General features: G+C 37.9%; 1 protein-coding gene across 6 annotated transcripts in view; it reads right to left on the minus strand.

The window, feature by feature from the left end:
* Positions 1–27,723, minus strand: part of LOC150079291 (intermembrane lipid transfer protein VPS13D-like) — a 1,618,665-nt gene that overhangs the window by 167,142 nt on the left and 1,423,800 nt on the right. For 4 of the 6 annotated variants that reach the window (XM_090383928.1, XM_090383929.1, XM_090383926.1 and 1 more), the window contains 2 exons: positions 17,859–18,159; positions 4,639–4,683 (listed from right to left, as the gene is read on the minus strand). In XM_090383928.1, coding sequence (XP_090240054.1) covers positions 4,639–4,683; positions 17,859–18,159 — 346 coding nt within the window. Of the gene's footprint in view, positions 1–4,638; positions 4,684–17,858; positions 18,160–27,723 lie in introns of those variants that run through there. The other 2 variants (XM_090383931.1, XM_090383932.1) reach the window with 2 other exon arrangements.

A 27,723-nucleotide genomic window follows, 5' to 3' on the forward strand; every position in this document is an offset into this window, starting at 1 on the left:
AACAAACTAAATGAATATTTTGCATCGACATTCACACATGGTTAACCACCCCCCTCCAACATTTATACCCACTGAGGGGAATGCCAGAGGTGTATTCAACTCTGGCAGTAAGCTAGGAGAATCTTGTAATAACTGAGAGTAAAGTGGAGGAGAAACTGCTGAAGATAAACACAAGAAAGGCACCTGTGGTGAATGCGATCTATCCAGTTATATTGAAGGAGGCAGCAAAGGAAGTAAGCAAACCCTTAGCCATAATTATGAGAGCTTCCTTGGACTCAGGAAAGGTACCCACAGACTGAAGATATGCAAATGTGACCCCAATTCACAAAGGAGGATCAAAGGCTGACACAAGTAATTATAGACCTGTGAGTTTAACTTCTGTTCCAGGAAAATTAATGGAGGCACTGGTTAAAGAAACACTGCAGGATCATCTACACAAGACTTCAGTTATAGCTCGGACACAGCATGGTTTTGTTAAGGGGAAGTCTTGCCTGACCAATTTGATTGGACACTATGATGCAGTCACAAAAGAACTGGATGCAGGGAATAACTTTGATATTATATACTTGGATCTTAGAAAGGCTTTTGATACTGTTGCACATGGAAGACTGCTGCACAAATTGGAGCAGTGTGGCATTGGAGGCAAATTGCTGCTATGGATAAAGGGGTGGTTGAGGGGGAGAAGACAGAGAGTGGTAATCAATGGACACTGCTCATTGTGGACTAATGTTATTAGTGGAGTCCCTCAGGGTTTAGTGTTGGGTCCATTATTGTTTTCTGTATTTATAAATGATATTGATGATGGTATATCAAGCTTAATGTCCAAGTTTGCAGACGATACAAAGGTTGGCAGGGTTGTCAAGGACACTACTGACACTATGCTGCTGCAACAGGATCTGGAAAGGTTGAGCAGATGGGCTGAGAGATGGCAAATGAAGTTTGACATTGACAAATGTAAAGTACTACATATGGGAAGCAGCAACCCCAGAGTGACATATCAACTCTGTGGTACTACACTGACAGTGGTAGAGAATGAAAGGGACCTGGGGGTTGTTGTGCAGGCAGATATGAAATTCTCTGAGCAGTGCAGATGGGCTGCAAGAGTAGCTCATGGTGTATTGTCAATGATATATATAGGAATTTTTCTAGCAGGAATAAGGAGGTGATTATTCCCTTGTATAAGGCAATGGTCAGGCCACACCTTGAGTACTGTATACAGGTCTGGAGGCCTCATTTCAAGAAGGATGTAGAGCTGCTGGAATGAGTACAGAGAAGGGCAACAAGATTAGTGAATGGAACAAAGGGATACTCTTACGAAGAAAGAGTTAAGTTTTGCAATTACAGTGTCTGGAGACTAGGCACCAGCGAGGTGATCTGATAGAGGTGTATAAAGCTTTGAATGGTTTGAGCATGCTCAATGCTGATGGGATCCTTCCTCTTGCTCAGAATAATCACCTGAGAGGGCATAAATTCAAATTGAGGAAAGACAGATGTAGGATAGATTGCGGAAATTTGCCTTTAGCCAGCGGGTGGTTGGTTGGTGGAACAGAATTCCATCCCTTGTCGTGGAAGTTGATAGCCTAAATAAATTTAAGGCTCAGCTGGACAGCTATTTCGAACGAATGGATGGGTGAAATGGAAGTGGGTTTTTTTTTTTTGGCTGATGCTGCATAAGCTTGCTTTCTTGCATCATAAGCCTCTACTAATGCTAATGCTAAAATAAAACTGATTTTATTAAGCTTAAATTGTATTTTTTCATTTCAGATGACATTATTTATGGATCCACCTTTGGCTCCATCCTCTCTCTCTCAGGGTACTCAAATTTTTTTGTCTGGTGCAGCATAAGCCTCAGGCTTCCTTGCACCATATGGCTAATAATAATAATAATTTTCAGAACTGAAGCCTTTCTAGGTAAGAGCACCCTCCCCTTTTGTTCCTTTCACCAATCCCTCTGCATCCATTCCAGCAGATCTACATCCTTCCTAAAGTGAGACCTCAAGACTTGTATACAATACTCAAAATGCAGCCTAACAATGCTTTATACAAAGTGATAATCACCTCCTTATCTCTGCTAGCAAAGTTTCTGTATATCATTAACAAAATGATATTAACAAAACTGTCCTGGCAGTATGTCTGCACTTCGCAGAGAATTTCATATCTGACTGCACAATTACCCAGGTCTTTTTCATTTTCCACTACCCTGAGTGTGGTACCACACAGTTGATAAGTTAGTCTGGGATCACTGCTACCCATATGCAGTACCTTGCATTTTGTTAATTTTAAACTTCAACTGCCATTTCTCAGCCCATTGACCCAATTTTCCTAGATCTTTTCTCAGTAACTCATCCTGATTACTGTCATTAACCACCTCCTTCCAACATTTGTACCACTGAAAACTTTGACATTAAGCCTGATATACCTTCATCAGTATCATTTATAAATACTGAAAACAACAATAGACCCAGCAATGAACCCTGGGGGAACTCCACTAATAACATTAGTCCAAGAAAAGCAGTGCCTGTTGATAACTACTCTCTGTCTTCTTCCACTTAACCATCCTTTTATCCATAGCAGTAACTTGCCCTTAATGCCACACTGCTCCAATTTATACAGCAGTCTTTTATCTGTAACAATATCAAAAGCCTTCCTGAAATTCATGTATGTGATATCAAATTTATATTTTGCATCCAGTTCCTTGATTGCAGCATCATGGTAACCTAACAAATTGGTTAGACAAGACTGCCCTTAATAATTCCATGCAGTGGCTGCAATTTAATTTAATTCCTGTCCATATAATCCTACATTACTTCTTTAATCAGTGACTCCATTATTTTCCAATTAACAGACATTATGCTAACTTGTCTGTAATTACTTATGTCACCTTTTGATCCCCTTTATGAATTGGGGATGCATTTGCACTTCTGCAATCCATAGTGACCACCTTCTGAATCCAAGAATACTCTTATAAGTATGGCTAAAGGTTTGCTTACCTTGCTGCCTTTCTTAATATGATTGGATAGATCCCATCACCCTTTTTTATGTTCAGCTTCAACCATTCCTCTTCCACTTTACTTTCAGTTTTCAGTCATTTAGCTTCCCATAAGAGTTTGACAAACGTCTTGCATCCCCTCCCCTAAAAAATCCCTTATGTGTAGATGCAAAATACCTACTAAATTTGTCAGCGACCTGAGCAGGGTCATCAACAGTTAATCCATTGACATCAAGTAGCCCAATATGATTCAATCCCTTCCTTCCTTATTAATATAAGCATAGAAATCTTTGCTGCTTTTCTTTGCATTCTTTTCCAGACTTCCCATAATCTGTCTTAGCTTGCCTAATCTCCTTTGTGACTTGATTACATAAAGAGGCTCTGTCTGACTTGTATGACACATTAAGACATTAACAATACTCTTAAATGTGCTAAAACATATTTAGCACTACTGTTTTGTATTCAAATAAATGCAGTTCTGTTAATCAGACAAAATTATTACTGAATAAAACTCTCATATGACTCTTTAACCTGGCAGCGATGGCATTCCCATTGGTAGCAAAAAGAGTGGTAGTGCACCTGAGTGCTGGTTTTTTAAAAATGTTTTTGGAAAACATTTTTGGATTTTTTTGAAAACTTCTAAAATAACACCAATGTTTTTAATGGACTCCAATACTTACTGTATATAACTTTTTAAATTAAAAAAAAATATTAAAATTTTTAAAACACTTATATTTAAAAAACCTAAAAAATAATAAAAAAACATATAGACACGAAAAATAAACCTCAGTCTCATCCATTTTCCAATTTAAAAGACCATTAAGGGATGAAATTTCAAACAGTGCATGTACATATATTTCTGTTTATTATGCATATTTAAAAAATATATTATGTATATTCAACACTATTAGTTACTTCCATTTTCAGACTTAATTCAAATTTTATTTCAAATTTGGCACCCTTCAAGAGTGTGTAAAATTTGAATGGTCACTACTGTTCAGAGTGTGTGAAATTTGAATGGCTGCTACTCTCCAGGAAGCAAAATACTATGCATATTGCTATCAACCATAGAGTAGCAACCATTTAGAGAAAATACCAGGTTTTGTGTTACCATCTTTATGCTGTGAAAACAACAATAAATATTTCAAACACAGCGAAAGTAACACAGTAGATATTTATTTACCTAATGGGAAAGGAAAAAACAAGTAACCTGAAACAAACACAGTGACGGCACTTGTCTGGTACCATGCCATTCGTTAAGCAAAATTGAAGTAGATGCAAAAAAACAGTGGCAGGGCAACTAACAAGTTCTCACACCCAATTCTTATGCTATGCAAAAACCATAAGAAAATCACTTGAAAAGCTACTATAACAAAAGTCTGATTATATTTCAGAAGTCAGTAAAATGTTCAGAATTTTAACCATTACAGTTAATGTGGGAATATTATTTTCAAGGGACCTGCGAGGTGCTGCACCACTACACCCAGGTTAAAGAACAGGCCTCTAACAACAACAACAATTCACAGACAATCAAGTACATAGAATTTATAAGAGCGATAACATTAGTGTTAGTAGATCATCCTGTTATAAGGGTGAAACAGTTTGGTTTCATGCTTTTAAAATGGCAAAAATATAAATGAGCTACCTACATCGCTGCCACATGCCTTTTGTTTCTGATGTGTTGGAAGCATCATCTATAAATAGTTTCAAATTGCTATTCATTCTGTTCAATTGTCATTTTAAATACAGTATTAAAAAAAAGTGAAAATTCAACAGTTATAAGTTATAATATGACACAAATAAGAAAAAATAACACCTGTTATATAACTATACTAACATTAACTTATATACTTCATAATTCAGAGATTAATTACGGAACTTTATTATTATTAACAATTCATAAATGAAGGAATAAAAAAAAGAAAAAAAAAAGTTTTCTGTTCATAAAACTAGGCTATCAATTAAAATTCAACTTAATAAAGCATTAAGGAAATATTTTAAGAATCAAGCTTTGACTTAATAAGGCATTAATGAAACATTTTAAGAATAAAAATGAATTATATTAGGAGTTTTATATGACAGTGGACACACTGCAGCATTAGAAGTACAGTTAGTGGTATTGAGCAGACATTACTAACTGGTACGTTGCTCTTACAAAGAAAGGCTTAAGTTCTGCAAATTGCAGTGCCTGGAGTGTAGGCAACTACGAGGTGATCTGATTGAGGTGTATAAGGCCTTCAATGGGTTGAGCACACTAAATTCTGATGGGATTCTTCTACTTGCTCAGATTACGAACCTAAGGGGAGTATAAATTCAAATTGAGGAAAGACGGTTGTAGAATAGATGTGCGGAAATTTTCTTTTAGCCAGCGGGTGGTTAATTGCTGGAACAAATGTCCATCTGTTGTTGTGGAAGTTGATAGCTTAAATAAATTCAAAGAAGGACTGGACGAACATTTAGAGGGAATGATTGTGTGAATTTTTTTTGGCTGATGCTACATAAGCTCATACGTTTGCTTTCTTGTATCATATGCCTCTATTACTATTACTATTATTACATTTGAATATCTCACAAATGCAGTTGATCTGGCAGTGATGGAGTGGTATCTGACAGGTGTCTTTCAAAAATAACACTCCTGCATTAACCCGTTAATTAATCATTAGAAACTGAAATAACTGCTAGCTTCCTAAATGTAATCAAACTTTTACTGCAATAGTTCCTGAATTTTTTCTTATGGTCCCAGCAGAGTAATTAAATGCAAGCACAATTGTCAGGTGCTATTCAAGATTAATTGTTTTCCAACTCTCAAGTTAAATAAACATATATGGTCACACAGGAGTTGTTTCGAAAGACTTTAATTATTGTTTTCATGGAATAAAGATTATTATTATTATTATTATTACTAGCCATATAATGCAAGGAAGCCTGAGGCTTATGCTGCACCAACTAAAAAAAAAATTTCCAAGTTACTCAGAGAGAGAGAGAGAGAGAGAGAGAGTAGAAGGGAATCACCAAGAAGAGAAGAATGATGGTATCCAGCTCAGGACCCTGGGTGTGCCAAGCCCATACTCACCAGATGTGTATTCACTCAAGATGGATGCTACTCTAAAGGAACCAAGAGAAGGAAGTACGTATCATATGTTACGTACATATGTAACATGTCACATGTTAAGAAGCACACCAAATTTGAAATAAAATTTTGAAGAAATATGAAAACTAAAGTGTAGAATGTATCTAACATGTATATATATTTTTAATTTTTTTTTTAGAATATATATAAGTTGTATTAATATATTGAATTAAATATGCATAAATGGATGTGATAGTTATACCAAGTGCCAGCAACTAGCAGGGTGAGGAAAGTAGAAAAAGAAGTGTAGCAGATTTATGAAAGGTGAAAGAATGTTAAAACCCTAGAGGTTATGATAAATTAAGAAAAATTATGGGTTGAATTACCAAGCCAATATAAATTGGGGGAACTGCAAAGGAAAATTAGTACATCAAAATAATAATATAATGCAAATAAAATGGAAATAAAAATAAAAATGTTATAATATAGGTAATGCAAATATGTATGATCTGATGTCAGCAGAAATAATTATTGATACATGATCAGGTATTTCATCAGGGGGACTACACCTGACCATGTATCAGGAACCGTTTCTATACTTTTCCATAATTGTATAAGAAAAGTGAATTGCCAAAACAAGTCATGATAAAGTAATTAGCACTTTCTAATATAGTACGGATAAGGTAGTCCCAACACAGTGTAATTTATTGAGGTATAAATAATTTAGTTAAAAATAACTAACTATTGTGTTCAAATAGAAAAATGTTAAAATGAATATGTAGAATTTATTTTTATTTTTTTTTCAAATAGGCCTCTGGGGTTGGGAATATTCATATTCATAATAACTGCACAATCATACACCAACCGTTATTAAAAAAATAATAAATAAATAGTGTTGTGTTATATTAAAATAATAATGATGTAAATGCAATAAATAGAATGATATAATTCCGCCGGATAAAATTGATGAAAAGGTAACTGACTGTACAATTAAATATTAAATTTTTTTTGCATATGAATGCAATAAAGACTGCAGATTATGGGAAGTCTGCTCTGGCAGAACATTTTTGGGAGGAGCACCATCAAATCTTCCCAGACAAAGCTGTTATCGTCGACTGGGCACAAAGATTTTGGGACCACAAATGGCTCGAGAGCTTGGGGATTTGCTCCTCAGAGAGCAATACCATTCCATTAATAGAGACGGGAATCTGCATTAATCCCCTCTTCGAGCAGGTGGTTCTTGGATGGGATGAGCGGTTCTGCCTGGCACGCTCCTGAGCCATTTCCTGTTCCAGTGCACATGGGGAGAATACTACCCATGCTCCTGTAGAAACACGTGCTGAGAACCACGAGCCTGCTGATGTTTAAGGATGTGCCGTATGATAAACCTCACTGTTGAAAAGGAGGCGAATGCTTCTGAAAGCTATGGTGTTTTAATTATCCTGTGTTTTATCTACATTGTTTTATTGGAATTTATTCATTGCAGTTTAAAATTTCATATTTTATTGTATAGTCAGTTACCTTATTATCAATTTTATCCAGTGGAATTATATCATTCTATTTATTTCATTTACATCATTATTAATTTAATATAACACAGCACTATTTATTTATTATTTAATAACAGTTGGTGTAGGATTGTGCAGTTATTATGAAAATGTAGAATTTATTGTTTGTCATTTGGTTTTTAGGAGCATTAGCAACTAAGGCCATATTGCTCTGGGGATAATGTGGTGGTCATTCCCTGACCTTTCCGCATCCTCTGTATTTGGTGGTCATGCGCTCGAACCGCGGTCTAATCAAGAAGTGTGTGCTACGCACTGCTGCTCCTGCTCACCTGGCTATGGAGGCGCCTAGAATTTAATTTTGTGTAGATAAGAAATCAATTTAGAACAAGTAAATGGTATAAGGGTGTACAGGTTATGGTATAAGGTTACACCCTTATACCATTTACTTGTTCTAAATTGATTTCCTATCTATACAAAATTAAATCCTACAATAAATTCTACATATTCATTTTATCATTTTTCTATTTGAACAAAATAGTTATAGTTATTTTTAACTAAACTATTTATACCTCAATAAATTACACTGCATTGCGACTACCTTGTCCATACTGTATTAGAAAGTGCTAATTTCTTTATCATGACTTGTTTTGGCCATTTACTTTTCTTCTACTACTATGGACAAGTATAGAAACAGTTCCTGATACATGGTCAGGTGTAGTTCCCTGATGAAATACCTGATCATGTATCAATAATTATTTCTGCTGACATCAGATCATGCATATTTGCATTACCTATATTCGACCATTTTCTAAATATGTTCCCCCCCATATCTGATGACAGCTATAACATTTTCATTTTCATTTTATTTGCATTATATTATTATTTTGATGTACTAATTTTCCTTTACAGTTTCCCCCAATTTATATTGGCTTGGTAATTCAGCCCATAATTTTTCTTAATTTATCATAACCTCTAGGATTTTAATGTTCTTTCACCTTTCATAAATCTACTACAGTTCTTTTTGTACTTTCCTCACCCTGCTAGTTGCTGGAACTTTCTATAACTATCACATCCATTTATGCATATTTAATTCAATACATTAATACAACTTATATTTACTCTTGCATCCTTTAATGCTGCTTTGCACCTTTAGATGCATCTGTCATACCTATTTATTAATTTTGCATTCACCGAAACCATTTCATCAACTGTATACCTTTTTCATATGTAACTCTTTAAACATTACCTTTATAGAGTTACATTGAATACCCATTTATATATATATACACAGGGTGTCTCAAAAATACACGGCATAACTTCAGGAATGAGTTCCTCATATGTAGACAATAAAAATATTTTATATCAACATAGTTCCGGAAATGCTTGGTTCCCGAGTTATTAACCGGAATGTCTTATTTCTCGCAGGTGATTTCCTTCATCAAAGGGTACTGACAGAATCTGGTCGTTTTCCATTCCGACCATGTACTCAAATCAGGAGCAAGCGGATATGCACTTTATGTATGGTTTGGCGGATGGCAATGCTCTGGAAGTTGGTCGTTTTTACCACGAAAGGTTCCCATAATGAAGATATCCAGACAGGAAAACATTTGAAGGTATTCATCGCCACCTTTGTGAACATGGGATCTTTACACCTCATGCTGCCAACAGAGGATGACCAAGATCTACAACTCCTGAGAATTTGGATGTTGTGCATGCCACTCCTGGAATCAGCACATACAGAATAGCAATGAAACTGGCTGTTCAACGTTCGACTATTTGGAGAGTGTTGCAAGAACACCAACTGTATCCTTACCATCTGCAATGGGTACAGGCCTTGTCACCAGCAGATTACCCTGCGCAAGTAATGTTCCGCCAGTTGTTCTTGCCGCAGTGTGGTACAACTCCTCACTTTCCTGCCTTAGTGATATTCACAGATGAAGCGCAGTTCACATGAGATGGAATCCAAAACTTTCACTATCAGCATGTATGGGCTGAGGAAAACCCACATGCAATTCTTCTATCACATCACCAACAGCGGTTCAGCCTCAGCATCTGGGCGGGTGTTTTTGGTGATAAGTTATTTGGGCCCCATGTACTTCCAAACAAACTCACAGGGCAGACGCACAGAAACTTTCTGGAAAACAACATGCCTGATTTCTTGGACGACATGCCACTGATCATTCGTCAACAAGCACACTTCATGCACAATGGTGCTCCTGCACATTTCAGCCACCTAGCCCGCAATTACCTGAATCTAAGGTTTCCTGGTCGGTGGATAGGTAGAGGTGGACCAGCTGACTGGCCTCCACGCTCATCTGATTTAAACCCACTAGATTTCTTCTTGTGGGGCCATTTAAAAAGATAAGCCACCGTAGCCTAGTGGTCAGGCCCGCGGGTGCATAAGTACATGTGCCTCGAGTGATCAGGGTTCAAGCCCGTGACTGCTGAATACGGTGCTGTTTCTTGTATTCTCTCTCTATCTTGTAAACTCCTCTAACCATTTGGTCGTCCCGGAGTATAAACAGAAAATTTATTTATTTTATTTTAAAGCCATTGGAGTACAGTAAACCCCTGCTATTCGCGGATCCACGTATTCGCGGTCGCTGATTTAATAAATATGAAACCTAAAGAAATGTGAATTTTAAAGTGCCATGAATATTTTCCACCATAAAAAAACATGGGCGTGGCTAAAATTATCTTTCCCGGCCAAAACAGTGCTCAGTGGGTGGGGGGGGTGACAAAATTGCGGCGTGGATGTTTCTCGCTAATCAGTATGTGTTATATACTTGTCATGGAAGGTTTCATCATTTGCTTCTAATTTATATGCTTATAAATCGAATAAATTTATCAATTTATAAATTGATATGCTTACAAAAGTGATAAATCTACCGTTTTGCAGTGCAAAACAGACTTTTTCGAGTGTGTTAACGGAAGGAAGTGACTTTATTGTGGACAAGTTCTTTCTAACCTGTACAAAAATATGGCTACAAATAACGAGGGAAATGTGAAAATATCAAAGAAGGTGATCATATTAGCAAATAAAATTGAGTTATTAGACAATTTCTAATGGTGAAAGTGGCAAAACATAAAATCAATGAGTCAACGGTACGATCCATCAAAATATCAGAAGAAAAAATCCGCTGTAGTGTCTGTGAAAACGCGCTAATTGCTTCAAAAATTTGCTTTATAACTCGAGATATTAAATTAGAAAAAAAATGGAAAAAGCTTTAAATCTGTGGATAGACGACCGAACTCAAAATAACATTACTTTAAGGTCACTCATCATTTGTGAAAAGGCAAAACTCCTTTATCAACACTTTAGCGAAACTGGTGATAGCACTGGCGGGATAAGTTTTTTTAGCTAGCAAAGGCACTGGTTTGAAAGATTTGTGTGAAATTTCTAATAAATATGGTATTACATTTAATATTAAATTGTTTGTTATTTTCATTTCAATGCTATATGCTTGCATTTCACTACATAAGAATGCAGCAATAATTCAGACACAGCATGGGTTTGTTAAGGGAATGTCTTGTCTGACAAATTTGATAGGATATTATGATGTGGTTACAAAGGAACTGGATGCAAAAAATAATTTTGATATCATATATTTGGATTTCAGGAAAGCTTTTGACACTGTTGAGCATGGAAGACTATTGTACAAATTGGAGCAGAATGGTATTAAGGGTAAGTTGCTACAATGGATAAAAGGATGGTTAAGTGCGAGAAGACAGAGGGTGGTAATCAATGGGTGCTGCTCTTCGTGGACTAATGTTATTAGTGGAGTCCCACAGGGTTCGGTGTTAGGTCCACTGTTGTTTTGTATATTTATCAATGATATTGATGAAGGTATATCAGGCTTAATGTCGAAGTTTGCAGATGATACAAAAGTTGGCAGGGTTGTTAATGACAGTAATGGCAATGTGCTACTGCAACAGGATCTAGATAATTTGGGCAGATGGGCTAAGAAGTGGCAAATGAAGTTTAACCTTGACAAATGCAAAGTACTGCATATGGGTAGAAGTAACCCCCAGAGAAACATACCAACTGTATAGAAATACACTTAAGGTGGTAGAAAATGAAAAAGACCTGGGAGTAATTTTGCAATCAGATATGAAGTTTTCTGAGCAATGCAGACAGGCTGCCAGGGCAGGTCATGGGGTTTTGTCAATGATATATAGGAATTTTGCTAGCAGGGAGAAGGAGGTGATTGTCCCTCTGTATAAGGCAATGGTCAGGCCACGCCTTGAGTACTGCGTACAGGTCTGGAGGCCTAATTTTAGGAAGGATGTAGATTTACTTGAGAAGAGCAACAAGATTGGTGAGGGGAATGAACGGATCCTCTTACGAAGAGAGGCTTAAGTTCTGCAAATTGCAGTGGCTGGAGACTAGGCACCTGCGCGGTGATCTGATTGAGGTATATAAGGCCTTAAATGGGTTGAGCACGCTGAATTCTGATGGGATCCTTCCACTTGTTTAGATTACGAACCTAAGGGGGCATAAATTCAAATTAAGAAAAGACAGATGTAGAATAGATGTACGGAAATTTGCCTTTAGCCAGTGGGTGGTTAATTTCTGGAACAAACTTCCATCTGTCGTTGTGGAAGTTGACAGGTTAAATAAATTTAAGGAGGAACTGGACAGGCATTTGGAGGGAATGGTGTGATTTTTTTATTTTATTTTTTATTTTATTTTATTTTTTTTGGCTGATACTGCATAAGCTCATACAGTTGCTTTCTTGCATCACATGCCACTACTACTACTACTGTCTATGTACATAGTCAACCGAGCATTTCCGGAACTAGGTTGATATAAAATATTTTTATTGTCTACAAATGAGGAACTCATTCCTGAAGTTATGCCGTGTATTTTTGAGACACCCTGTATAGATATCTGCATTTACATGTTTAAAATTTTGTAAGCTTAATGGTAAAACTTAAAAATTAATAAGAATAATAGACTCGAGTCTATATTCCTTAATCTGATAGTTTTTTTAATTTTCCAAAGAATTTATATTTTTTCCAATTTTTTTGAAAATACAAATTATTTAAAAAATAAAAAAGATCCATGCAATAATATTGTAATCTTTTATGAAAAAGCTAAAATATTGGTATAATCTATGTCCAAATGAAAAACACCCAAATATTTTTTATAGAAATAGAAATTTAATAATGAATTGGCACATGTCTAGTGCCATGCCTTTTTTTGTTTTACAAGGTTTGTGCCATCACTATTGGTTTAAGGAACAGGAACAAGGTCACAAACTTAACAGTTCTATGCCAATCTGAAAGAGGGACATACCTATTCAGATATGCTTCTAGATTCGTGCAGAGCACTTAGGGATTAAGCTGGTTAAAGGCAAAATTATAGTAGACACTGGCTATAGCTTCACTGAAGATGCAGCTTTGGACATTTAATAATTATCACAATAATAATCTGGTTGGACATCTGGGTTTCAGAGAAAATCTGACGGGCTAAAAGAAAACATCAAATATGTGTTGCTGAATGACTGCACATATCTGAGAGATATGTGTAGTCACGTATTTCATGAAGTTAAGGTATGCAGTGACTGTCAAGAAGGAGAATGTTTAGAGGTGATGCAAATCTGTACAACCTGTTTTGCTCTCTACCAGACATTTCCAAAAAGTTTTGATGGGTACTGTTGGCCCATGCCTGAAACCCGCAAAGGCAGTTGGAATAGTAATAAATTGATAGTTTTTTAGATGGAATGAGGCATATCCCATCCCAGAATAAAGGTCAGAAACTTTGGCAGAAATTCCTATAGTTGGAATATACAGGGTCCAGTCACATTATTATAACCACCTACCTAATATCCAGAACACGTGCCTTTTGCAGCATGCACTGTAGCCAGCCACCATAGGAGGGACTCAATAAGTCTGCGAAGGTTGCTATGGGTATCTGTGACCATGCAGACTGCAGTGAACCCCAGAGTTCCTGTAGGTTCCTTGGTGGAGGATCCATCTGTCTGATGTGTCGATCGAGGTGGTCCCATAGATTTTCAATTGGGTTAAGATCAGCGGAATTTGGTGGCCAAGGGAGTAGCTTGAAGTCTTCGTTGTGCTCCTCAAACTTGCGGACAATTCTGGTGAAATGGAATGGTGCATTGTCTTGTTGATAGATACCATCACCCCCAGGTAACATGGTCAACATTTACGGGTGCACCTGATCGGCGATGATCAATAGGTAACCATTTGCATTTGGAGTGCCCTCCAGAGGTATCAGTGGACCCAAGCCATGCCATGAAAACATTCCCCAGACCATAACGCCGGCCCACCAGCTTGCCTTCTGCCAACAATCGTGTTCGGGTGACTGTTCTCTGAGGTTTCACGCCTAATATGCCACCATTCATCCACTTGGTAGAGCAGAAACCGTGACTCGCTGGAGAAGGACACCCATTGCCACTCGACTGGGGTCCAGTGTCGGTATTGTTGTGCAAACTGATGGTATTTGTGATGAATGGCTGTCAACATGGGTGCTGTTACCAAGCATCTGCTCTGGAGCCCAATGCACAGCAGAGTTTGCTGCATTGTCATGTTGGAGACCTTTCTGGTGGCCCCACGGTTAATTTGGATGGCCAGTTGAGCAACAGTAGTGTGGCAGTCAGTCCTGACCAACCGTTTCAGCTGACATTCACCTCTGGGATCAATGGCATATGGGCTTCACAATTTGCATGTCGGGTCGTCAAAACTGTCCCATTTGTCCAGTCTTAATACATTTTCACCACTGCAGCACATGAGCATTTCACAAAGTCCGCTGTTTCGGAAATGCCCGATAGCCAACGATCATGCCTTTCTCCGGGTCTGATAGGTCGCGTGCTTTGCTCATGACAGAGGCTGTTACTATATTCATGGATGCCAAACATCAAGCCTTATATATGCTTGTGGTGTGTGAACTTGACACATGCACTGTATGATTCGCTAGGCGAGTGTGATGTTTGCGTTGGGGGGTGGTCATAATATTGTGACTGAATTTTGTATGGGATCATTCAAAGGTCGTTCCAGGAGGGGGCTGAAGTCCCTTCCCATCCGATGAAAAAAAATAGCGTAGATTTTTTTAATAAAGCTTAATGATTCTCAGGAATACTGCTTTCTCCCCCACATCCCAATAAATCCTAAGACAGCACAGGGATTCTCCAAACACTATTAATAGACAGAGGGCCAAAACCCTCAGCCCTATTCCTGCAATCCAATGAAAAAAAAAGTCTTTACATCCCACAGCAATCAAATGATGGAACACATCAGCAAAGCCTTAATGGAAATTTTAGCAAAGACAGCAGGAGAAGATGTTACTTAGTGGGAATGCATACTGAATCAGGCTATTTTTGCTTATAATTTGCTGTCCTGAAGTATTAAGCATAAGCTATTTTCTATAGATCCCAACTTTCTATCTGATAATATCAATATAAATAGTTTCAGATTACTAGAATATTCATCATTGTTTAGAAAACATCCCTATAAATTTATGTTAATCAATAACATTGTACATGCCTACAGTGATAAGTCCAAAAATAAAAGCAATGTCAATCATAGTATAAGATTAAAACCAATAAAGATAGGTGACCTTGTTTGGTGAAATCCACATTAAGACAAAACATGGCAGATAAGATTAGGACAACTGCTACAGGACTTTACAGAGTCATCCCTTAAAGTTAATTTTAAAATAAAAGAAGTCTGTATGTGTGCCACTCATGTTGCATATGGTACCCATATGCATCTTGAGTAGCACACCTATTTATAGCTGAAGGCAATATTTTCTGAGAGAGAGACATAATACAGAGAGGAACGAGTATATGAAACATGACGGAACAACCTTTCTTTATTCACACAGTAAATAGCCATATAGCGCAAGGAAGCCACAGGCTTTTGCTGCATTGACAGAAAATAAAAAAAAAAAGGAGTAGATAAGAAAATACAAATTATTTGCTTTCCTCCTCAAATAGCTAACTATCCAATTGCTCTTTGAATTTATTCAAACTATCAGCCTCAACTACCTGTGAAGGCAACCTGTTCCAGCAATCAATGACTCACTGGCTAAAAGAAAACTTCCTACAATCTATCTAAACCACTTCCCCTGTATTTGAATTTATGCTTCCCAATTCTCTATAGCAGTGAAAATTCTGCCTTTATTCATTTTACTAACCCCTCTCAGAGCCTTACATACTTCAATCAGGTCATCTCTGGGATGCCTGGTTACTAATCTCTATAGCCCACATATTTGGAGTCTTTTCTCATATGGCCATCCTATTGCTGATCTTACCATGCAAGTTAGTATTAGCATTAGCATATGGTATAAGAAAGCAAGCTTATACAGCATCAGCCAAACAAAAAAAAAACAAAAAAAAAAACCATTCTTCCCATTTCACCCATCCATTTGCTCAAAAAGTCTGTCCAGTTCTTCCTTGAATTTATTTAAGCTATCAACTTCCACAACAGATGAAAGTTTGTTTCAGCAATCAACTACCTGGTGGCTCAAGGCAAATTTACGCACATTTATTCTACAACTGTCTTTCTTCAATTTGAGTTGATGTCCCCTCAGGTTCGTAATCTGAGTAAGAGGAAGAATCCCATCAGCACTGAGCCTGCTGAAACCATCTATTCAAGGCCATATACAACTTAATCAGATCACCATCAGTTCTGCAAACTGCAGCAACTCCTGATGCCGCAATTTGCAGAACTTAAGCTTTTCTTGGTAAGAGCACCCCCTTTGTTCCCCCTCACCAGTCTTGTCCCTGTCGTTTTGACATTTACAAGAAGCTCAGTCTTTTTTCAAATGAGGTCTCCGTACTCAAACATGATATTACAAATGTAGCCTTACAATTGTCTTATACAGTAGTACTATGACTTCCATATCTCTACAGGACAATGTTCAATAAATCATCAACATGACACCATGGGCTTTCCTCACTGCCTTGTTGCTCAGAAAACTTCATATCTGCCCTTATTATAACTCTCAGATCCCATTCTTCCTCTCCTGTTTTTAATTCAGCCTCACCAAGTGTATAATTTATTTTGAGGTTACTATTCCCCAAATGTAAGACCTTACATTTTACTGCATTCTGACCATTCTTGCAGCACTGCTTGCTACCAACCATTAACTACTCTACCAACTTTAAGTCATCTGAAAATTTTATATCAAGCTGTCTATTCCATCATAAGTGTCATTTATGAAGGTCAGAAACAACAGTGGTCCAAGAATCAATCCTTGGGAACTTTATTTGAAGAATATCCATTAATCACAACCCTCTACCTTCTGCCCTGCAGCCACCCAGAAATCCACCTTAGAATTTTTCCAGTAAATTTTGAGTTACTTGGAATATCCAGTAGGTGATAGCCTGTACAATAATTTTCTGCCAATATAGGTTAAACATAGTCATCAGCTTGTAAATACACAAATCGCAAAACAATACTCAAATATTCAACATTCTCATGGCATACATTAACAACTTGTTCCGAGGATGTAGCAGAACATCCTAGACATTTTGAGAATGTCCAGTGTCTGATGAATCCTGCGATTCACAATTCTAAAAGAAGGCCACCGTAAGATAATTGGAAATGAAGACAGTAACATTTTATCTGTAAGGAAACACAAAGATGACATGTTTACTTTCAGAAATATTTTTGTTAATAACTGTATTCAAAATGAAGAGATTCACAAGCCTGTACTTAGCTTGTCGGGGATATTTCAGTAAACCTCAATTTTCCAGACCTTGATCATGACTAACCAGGAGAAAAAGAAAGGAGATTATATTCATGTTGTAATCTCCTAAAAGTTCAGGTGGAAGCTCAGTCCACTAGTAATTTTTTTCCTAACTTTATTCTTTATATTATACATTCTTGAATTCTACAAGTACACTGAGCAGAACACCAAATTTCAATTAAAATCTTATAAGTGCCTAAAAGTTGGGATGCAAAATCAACCTATATATTGCATTAGATCATGATTAAAATATATAATAATAAATTTCATGGCAATGAGAGAATATTTTACATTTAGGTAATGGTAACTTCCCCCCCCCCTTCCAGTGTTCATGTGGGTAATGGTAACCACATGAACACTGGAGGGGGGGAAGTACCTACAGGATAATACTACATGTATGAGACTGGAAACATTCCAATTCCAGGCAACCACTGTCAGTAGAAATGTGTGACTGCCCCATCAGTGTGTGTGTATGTGTGTGTGTATATATATATATATATATATATATATATATATAAGGTATAAACATATCATGATATTAGGTTAAAGGAATTAAAAAAAAAGGAACATTCTTACCTGCATAAATTCCAGCAAAACCATCTTTAGCCTGAACATACATGTTTGAATGTCCACAACACAAGCGACCATCACTAGTAAATCTCCAAGTCTGAGTCAACTTTCGTCTCTCATCAGGCTTTCTTAACATAAGAGGAATATATTCCCCAGGTACAGGACCAAGACCAGCAATATCCAATACTAGAGTACGCTCAATATCTGTTGCATTTGTTCTATTGGGTAAACGTGGAGGACTAGATCCTTCATGATGCAGAAGCCCAGAACTTGTCATTCTCCATAGCTGAGATCTTTTTCCTGGTTCCTAACATAATATATTTAAATATAAACAGTTAAATATGTACCCATTTTTAACAAGATGAAGTCAGATGGCCTTATGCTAATTTTATGTTGTAGAATCAAGTTAATTAAATTGTTTGAAATAATCTTTTATACTTTCCATGCATGTCTAGAAGTTTATCGGGGGATAAGTGACCAAAATTATTAAGGGATATGCAAAAAGTAACACAGTTAAATATTTACATTTAACTATACAATCTATACAATAAAAGATACATGATATGTATCTTTTATTCTATAGATTGTTCAAAATAAGAAGATTTTAGAACCTGGTATCCCTGTAGTTTCCTTGCTTTTAGTTTTTTAATGATGATATAATTGGTCTATGCAAATGTTTTTGCACTGGTATGGGATATTCTAGTATAATCAAAATTATTCATATAACCTATCTTTAGTTTTTCTGGGAGAGTGGGGGAGGCACTATTTTGATATTTCCAAGAAGTAAACATTCATTTTGCATATTCTGGCAACTTTGTTAATTTGTCTTCAGACTAGCAGAAAAGTTGGATTGATGCTAGGGAAGGAGTTGGTAGGAGGAAGGGAAGAAAAGGTAGAAATGGCAAAATTCATAACCTTTTGTAAGAAGGGCAGTTGTTAATCTCTGCTCATAAGATAAGAGGTCATAAATTGGTAACCGCATACCTTTGTCTTCTCAGTTTACTGTTTGACATATTGGATAGCATAATCACAAGTGAAATCATATTTCATTTATTTCCTCTCTAGAAAACAATGTAATTATTTTCAATGTGATTTTCTGTTATAAAATTAAAAACAACATCACGTAAAGTCAACATGCTGAATCATTATCTGCAACAGTATACCGTACTCCCACTGACCTGGGAGTTCAGCTTAACTTTTATTTGAACTATCCCAAGATCTGGTATATTCAAGAAGATACTGCAGTGCAGGATGGAGCTGAAGGTGTGAAAGGGTATGCAGCTCCATACTGTAATCTGACATCAGTTAGATGACTCTCATTAACCGGCGCAATACCACCACTTTGCTTATTGGAGGCTTGAAGTGGTGGAACCCATGTTTAGTCTCTACAGCTAAGTTCCGGTCAACCCTTTCCTATCTCTTCCATCATGCAGTATGATTGATGACTTTTGAGGTTAAGATGAACATAGTGGCGAAATCCAATATTCCTTACATTTCAGGGTACAGCTCTAAAACGGTGTTCGCAGGCCAGCCGCTAGTTAGTTAGTACACGGACCGAACCTAATGGTAACTCTAGGAGGCTTCCAGATCGGCTAGTGTATAATCTTGGTACCTCTACTCTGTCAGATAGTGATTGGAGGAAGTGCGAGTAGTGTGTACGTGGGGAGCATTGTCGAGGCCACGTTATATCAAGGATCTGGGTATATTCTTACCACGTGTACGCCATATCCAAAAATTTCATTACTTCATAAAGCATGTCCAACCCACTTTTTCTCACTATTGAATACACCATCAATTGTCAAACTAATAGAGCAAGCTTATCTGCGAAAAGATCTAAACCTCCCAAGCACTTCCTAATTCATTTCACAAATATATGTGGTCTCAATTCTAATACTAACGATGTCCATTTCCACTTCCAGTCTGCCAAACCCCATATACATTTTCTGACAGAATCTCAGTTATCGGTTGATTCAACTACTGCTCATTTCAGATGCCCAAATTACTCGATGTATGATTCCTTTCGCCTCAAAGGTGGTACTTGTGCATATGTCCGTTCTGATATTCCCTGTCAGAGACTTGGCAATTTGGAATCTACCCTCTTTGACCTTCTCTGGCTTAAAATCTCTCTATCTCATTATGTAAAATTCATCTGTTGTCTCTACCGTTCTCCAAACTCCACTAATCACTTGGAGCTTTTTGACTTCCTCTCTTTGCAAATTGACTTTCTCCAGTCTAACTTTCCTAACAGTGAGGTAATTTTCCTTGGTGATTTTAATGTTCACAACTCCAGCTGGCTTCCCTTTTCTAGTCACACCGACCCAGCTGGTCGAGATTCTGCGGCTTTTGCAATTACTAATGACCTTGCACAGATTGTTCATTTACCTACAACAATACCGGGCAATCCTAATCATACAGCTAAAACGCTTGATCTTTTTCTCATAAACAACCCTTCTAAGTACACGGTCGAAGTGAGAGGTCCTTTAGGCACTTCAGATAACAACTTGGTGATTGTCTCTTCTCCAATGGAGCCTTTATCTCATGGCTATTCCCAACCTCGTGTTGTTTGGCATTACAAGAATGCAAAATTGGATGACCTGCGAGATTTCTTTTCTTCTTTTCCTTGGTCGGATTACTGTCTCAAAACTTCTGATGTCAACGTTTGCTCAGATCGTGTCAGTATTCTTGCAGGAATGGAATCCTTTATCCCAAACTCCACTTTAAAATCTCGTCCTTTATCTAAACCTTGATTTTCCAATAAATGTGCTAAGGCTGTCCAAGAGAAGAACGTTGCATATCGTAATTGGCTTGTTTGTAATTCTTCAGTTTCATTTTCTGCCTACACCAAAGCTCGCAACAATTGTAAAGCAGTTATTAATCAGTCCAAACTAGAGTTTGAACAGGCAAAGAGTAGAAAACTTGCTTCTTGCCCTAATGGTGGCCGAGCATTCTGATCCCTTGCCAAAGCTATTGGCCGCAACTTTTGCCCATCTCTGCTCCCACCTCTGTCCAAACCAGATGGTTCTGTTGTCACTTCAGCCAAGGACAAAGCTGACCTGCTAGCATTCCATTTTTCTTCCAACTCATATATTAATGATCTTGGTAAAACACCGCCCACCATTCCCAACATGCTCCATTCAATGCCTCCAGTGGTCTTCCGTTAAAAAGATGTCAGAAGGATTTTGATGAATCTTGATGCTAAGAAAGCTCCAGGTCCCGATGGTATTTCTCCACTTGTTCTCAAAACCTGTGCTCCTGAACTTACTCTTTTTCTTTGCCGCCTTTTTTCACTTTCTTATTCCAAGGGTGTTTTTCCTTCTGCTTGAAAATTTGCTCATATCCAGCCAATTCCTAAAAAGGGTGACAAATCCCTCCCATCCAATTATCGTCCCATTGAAATTACTTCTATTCTTTCTAAAATAATGGAGAAATCAATTAACCGCCAACTCTTTAGCTACCTAGAAACCTTCTGTCTGATCAACGATCGCCAGTATGGATTCCGTCAGCGTCGATCCACTGGTGATGTTCTGGCTTATGTTACCCATTTATGGACTGATTCAATGGAAAGGTTCGGTGAAACACAAGTAGTTGCTCTTGACATCTCAAAGGCTTTCGATCGTGTTTGGCATAAAGGTCTTCTAAACAAGCTTCCATCTTATGGTTTGTCAACTGTTTTTAGTAATTGGTTATCCAGTTTTCTCTCTGATTGCTCACTGAGGGTGATGGTAGATGGCTCTCTATCTTCTAACTTTTCCACTAATGCCAGTGTTCCCCAAGGTTCAGTTCTTTCCCCCACTCTTTTCCTCTTGTATATTAATGATCTTCTTCCATTGACTGGAAATCCTATCCATAGTTTTGCCGATGATAGCACATTGCATTCCACTTTCCATTTTGAGAAACCTTGCCCTGTTCAATCAGCTTCAACTTCTCGAAAATCTGCTACCAATTCCTTAAATGCCAATCTTCAGGTAATTCTCCAGTGGGGCAAAGACAACTTGATTTCAACCCTTCTAAAACTCAGTCTTGTCTTATATCTCACAAAAAGGATTCTTCTGCTCCTATGCTTATCTATCTTTAGCCCCTATGCTTATCTTCTGCTCCTATGCTTATCATTTCTAGGCAAAATGATATATCTCTTTTGGGGATTCCCCTGACTTCTAATCTCTCTCTTGGCACAAGCACATTACAAATATTGCTTCCTCTGCATCTAAAAAACTTGGTTTTCTCTTTCGCTCTCGGTGTTACTTTTCTTCCTAACAGCTGATCACTCTGTATAAATCGCAAATCCACCCTGACATGGAATATTGTTCCCACATCTGGGGTGGTGCCCTCAAAACCTCTTTCAGGCTTCTTGATTCCATTCAGAAGAGAGAAGTTAGGTTAATTAATGATTCATCTCTGACAGAGTCTCTCCTCTTGCTGTCTCATAGACGTACTTTTTCTGCTGCATGCCTCTTCTACAGATACTTCCATGGGCACTGTTCTTCTGAATTGGCTTCTATAATTCCCGCTCTCTCATTCAAAACAGTCCGAACACGTGCAGCCACCAGCCAACATCCATTTACTGTCCAACTTCAAACTCACAGAACCAACATTTCATCTTCCTCGTTTATGCATTCAACTGCCATTTTCTGGAACAACCTTCCTTCATACGTATTTCCTGAAAATTACAGTCTACAGAAGTTCAAGTCCAATGTCAAAAAATATCTTCTTTCGTCTTCTCAACCTCCGACCCAAGCACGGTACTAAGTACTATAGGTTCCAATACCTCTCGTGTTTGGGGTTTACATAAAAAAAAAAAAAAAAAATTCAAGAATATACTGGAGTGCAGTGCAGGATGGAACTGAAGGTGTGAAAGGGTGTGCAGCTCCATACTGTAATCTGACATCAGTAGGGTTACATTCCTGAGAAATGCCACGAATACCAAAAACGCGAATACTGAGTTATGGCTCCCATAGTAATAAAGGGGTTCCGTTCCAAAGTATGAAATATATAAGAAAAACTAGTCTAAAATTTTGTCTAGGTATGTATTATATGTACCTTCATAATAAGACTATGTACATAATGAAATGCAAGCATGAGGCATCGAAATGAAAATAAGAAACAATTTATTATTAAATGTAATATTTATTAGAAATTTCAAACAAATCTTTCAATCTATGCCTTTACTATAGCTAAAAAAACTTATCCCGCCAGGGTATCACCAGTTTCGCCTAAGTGTTGATAAAGGAGTTTTGCTTTTTCATGAATGATGAGCGAACTTAATGGAATTTTATTTTGAGTTCGGTCTTCTATCTACAGATTTAGAGCCTTTTCCATTTTTACTAATTTAACATCACGAGTTAACAGAGCAAATTTTTGAAGCAATTTTTCACGGACACTATGGCGGATTTTTTGTTCCGATTTCCTGATTGATCGTACCGTTGACTCATTGATTTTATAATGTTTTGCCACTGAGGAGACAATTTCACCTTAGAAATTTTGTCTAATAACTCAATTTTATTCGCTAATGTCATCACCTTCTTTGATATTTTCAAATTTCATATTCCCTTGTTATTCGTAGCCATATTTTTGTACAGGTTAGAAAGAACTTGTCCAAATAAAGTCACTTTCTTCCGTTAACACACTCGAAAAAGTCTGTTTTACACTGCAAAACGGTAGATTTATCACTTTTGTAAGTATATCAATTTATAAATTGATAAATTTATTCAATTTATAAGCATATAAATTAAAAACAAGCAATGAGACAAATACAGATATATATACACAGTTATGCCCAGTTAATTTATTAAAGTACAGATAAAATAAAATATAAGTACAAATTCAGTAGCTTTCGGAACACGTGTCCCTTTATCAACTGACAAATTTGAATACATTACAAGCAAAGTGTGGCACGTTACTCATGCGTCATTGTTGTAGCACAGACGTGTGCTGCCTTACGCCAGTGATCATCCATCAATAAAACGGTTGTGTCTAGGATGGGATGCAGACGCATGCCTTTCTGGCGATTTAATGCCTTAGGGTTGTTTATTATGTTTAGTGACTCTAGCCATTGGCGGTGGCGAAAGTGTCGCGCATGGTCCACTATCTCAAAGTCGCGCTTGGGGTCAAGATCGTGGTTGGTAGCCCAAAAATGTTCTGCGAGCACGGACTGGTCAGTTTCGGCAAGCCGGATTGCTCTGTCGTGTTCCGTAAGGCGATCCTGGAGACGTCTCGATGTCTCACCTACGTAGCAACTGTTACAGGCCCTACAGGTGATACGGTATACTACATTGCTGCGTAAGACAGGTGTGACAGGGGTCTTCACACTGGAGACAAGTGAACGTAGGCTCTTACCGGGTAATTGCACACATTTGATGTTGTAACTTCTCAGGATCTTCGAGATACGTCCTGACACTCCTGGATAGTACGGAATGTAGGCGGATGATATGCCAACTTGCTTCGGAGGTCTTGGGTTGGAAGTAAGTTCTTCTGCCTGTAACAAGCATCTGTTAAGTACATGGGATGGATAACCGCATCTGGTTAGGTCCGTCTTCACACGGGAGATCTCGTTACGTCTAATTGTGTCGGTGCTGGAATGGCTCCAGGCCCTGGAGAATAGGGTGCGGGCAGTGCTATTGAGATGGCTTGGAGAGTGGCCGGACCCGTAGTTGGTGAATTGACCGCACCACATGGGTTTGCGGTATACTGAGGTCTCTAGACTTGGGCCTACGCGATGCACTAGCACGTCCAGAAACGGGAGCGAACCGTCCACCTCTGATTCTACGGTAAACTTGATGAAATTGGATAGAGAGTTGAGGTGTTCTAGTAGTACCGTTTCAGAACCACGTGGTATTATGGTAAAAATATCGTTGACGTATCTACACCACGTTGTAATAGGTGTAGGTGGGTTCTGGTGTATCTGCTCCTCCAGATCTTCCATGGCGATGTTAGCTACTACGGAACTGACAGGGGCACCCATAGCAGTGCCATGTACTTGTTTGTAGAGTGAGTCTTCAAAGGTGAAGATGCTGCTAGAGAGGCATAGGTTGAGGGCGGTACAGATGTCATCAGTGGATAGTGATGTCCTGGATTGGAGGCTTAAGTCGCTCTCAAGGAGCCTTCCAGTGTGAAGACCCCTGTCACACCTGTCTTACGCAGCAATGTAGTGTACCGTATCACCTGTAGGGCCTGTAACAGTTGCTATGTAGGTGAGACATCGAGACGTCTCCAGGATCGCCTTATGGAACACGACAGAGCAATCCGGCTTGCCGAAACTGACCAGTCCGTGCTCGCAGAACATTTTTGGGCTACCAACCACGATCTTGACCCCAAGCGCGACTTTGAGATAGTGGACCATGCACGACACTTTCGCCACCGCCAATGGCTAGAGTCACTAAACATAATAAACAACCCTAAGGCATTAAATCGCCAGAAAGGCATGCGTCTGCATCCCATCCTAGAGACAACCGTTTTATTGATGGATGATCACTGGCGTAAGGCAGCACACGTCTGTGCTACAACAATGACGCATGAGTAACGTGCCACACTTTGCTTGTAATGTATTCAAATTTGTCAGTTGATAAAGGGACACGTGTTCCGAAAGCTACTGAATTTGTACTTATATTTTATTTTATCTGTACTTTAATAAATTAACTGGGCATAACTGTGTATATATATCTGTATTTGAAACTATGGACCCCAGTACTCCAGGTCCATTTGTCACTAAACAATGAGACCTTCCATGGCACGCGCATAACACATGCTGAACAAAGATTAGCGAGAAACATCCACACTCGTGGTTTTGTCACTCCTCTCCCTCCCCCCACCCACTGAGCGCTGTTTCGACGGGGAAAGATAATTTTAGCCACGCCCATGTTTTTTTATGGCTGAAAATGTTCACGGTGCCTTAAAATTCACATTTTTTTAGATTTCATTTTATATTAAATCAGCGACTGCAAATACGCAAAACCGCGAATACTGATACCGCGAATAGCGGGGGTTTACTGTACTGTTGTGGGTAACAATTTATTGTGTTGGCTTTACACAGGGTTGTTTTAAATTTTATAATAGCACATTACATTTAAAAGAATAATGCCATTTCCTAAAGAAGAAAGAAAACAAATGATTTGTGAGCATGATATCAGATATATCACAATAAACACAGGAAACAAAAAATTTACATCATAAGGATATCATTCATAGTGCAGTTGATGAGGTGAAGTGAAACCTGCATTCCTGAAAATGTCATTATAAACTGATTTCAAAAATATTAGAATTCCAGGCACAGAAAAGAAAAGAAAAAATATATATACAGAATTAAAAGGTACTCATCTATTACAGAATCAGTTATTTGTTGTTATGGAGGTTTAATGGCACATAAGCTGCTATGGCTATAATGTGCCTATTCATCTGTCGTATTAAGAGATGAGAAATTTCCATTAAGTCAGAAGAAATTCTGAAATCAGAAATGATTAAAAAAGCCCAGTTTGCCAGAGGAAGTTAAAAATTCAGAAATATTTGCCTTATTAGAACAATGTGAACATTGTGGTGGATCATCTCCTGTGAGTAAATGAAGATGAGTCAGATAGGTATGACCTTTTCTTGCCCTTAAAAGGACTACTACTTCTTGTCTTGGTGTACGGACGGTGGAGTGCAAAATATTCGGATCTTGTTTAAACTGAAAGAGTTTATTATTAGTCTCAGAGTGTTGCCCATTCTGATAGGCAAGTGGCATGAATGGTTAGTGCATAATCTGATGCTGGAACAGGGATATTGATTAAATCTAAGGTGGTTGGATTTTTTGCAGCTTTATTGGCCAGTTCATTGCCTAAAATACCGGAATATGCTGGAATCCAACAAAAAGTGACCATTTGGTGGCATTCTTTAATTTGTAGTAATAAACTTCTGATTTCATCTAGAACAGGGTGAACTTTATCTGAGGAATTACATAATGCCATGACTGAGCTGAGGGTTGGTTGGTTATTAGGATTTTTATGGTGCATCAGCATCTAAGGCTATAGTGCGCCAAGTCTAGAGGTATAAGATATAAATATATATGAAATATGTAAAAATATACAATAAAATAACATATGCCATAAACACAGTTATAATGTATTAAATATTGAAGAGATCTAAATAAAACTATATAGATTAATTAGTTGTAAAAACTTGAGTACATCTGACACATTGTCGTCATCCGATAAAATCTGCCTGAGTGTATAAGGCTCAGAAAAATAGGCAAAACATAAACGGCATTCATCATTAAACAAAGTACATTCTACTAAAATATGACGAATAGTTAAAAATACGCTACAATATCTACACACAGGCTTATCATCAGCCCTCAGCAAATACAAATGCGTCAGGTGAGAATGTCCTATGCGTAGACGAGCAAGAACTACTTCCTCCAGGCGAACCCTGTGCTGACAAGAATGCCAATGCATTATTACAGGCTTAATTTCATTCAGCTTGTTGGTAGGGCACCCATTCCAAGCTTCTTGCCAACGTATGCATAATTTTTTGTGAATTAGTTGCTTGCAGTCTGTATAGAGGACAGACAAGCGGATACTACTTTGTGACGTTGCTGATTTGGCTGCTGCATCAGCCAAATCATTGCCTCTAATACCAACATGGCTAGGGATCCAGCAAAAGCGAATATCGAAGTTTAACTTTAAGAGGGAGTGTAATGTTTGCTGCACCCGGCACAATATTGGGTGAGTGCTTCTCACCTTGGATAAGGCCTGTAATACGCTTAGGGAATCAGTATATAATATGCACCTTTGGTAGTGGTGAGATTTTATATGATCCAAGGCTAGTTCTATTGCATGCAGTTCTGCAGCGTATATGCTGCATTCATACGGAATACGATTGCAGATTGTTTTGGTTGGGAAAA

Source organism: Mastigoproctus giganteus, chromosome 10 (genome assembly GCF_048544385.1).
Source record: "Mastigoproctus giganteus isolate SK-2022 chromosome 10, ASM4854438v1, whole genome shotgun sequence".
In the NCBI taxonomy this organism is placed as follows: Eukaryota; Metazoa; Arthropoda; class Arachnida; order Uropygi; family Thelyphonidae; genus Mastigoproctus; species Mastigoproctus giganteus.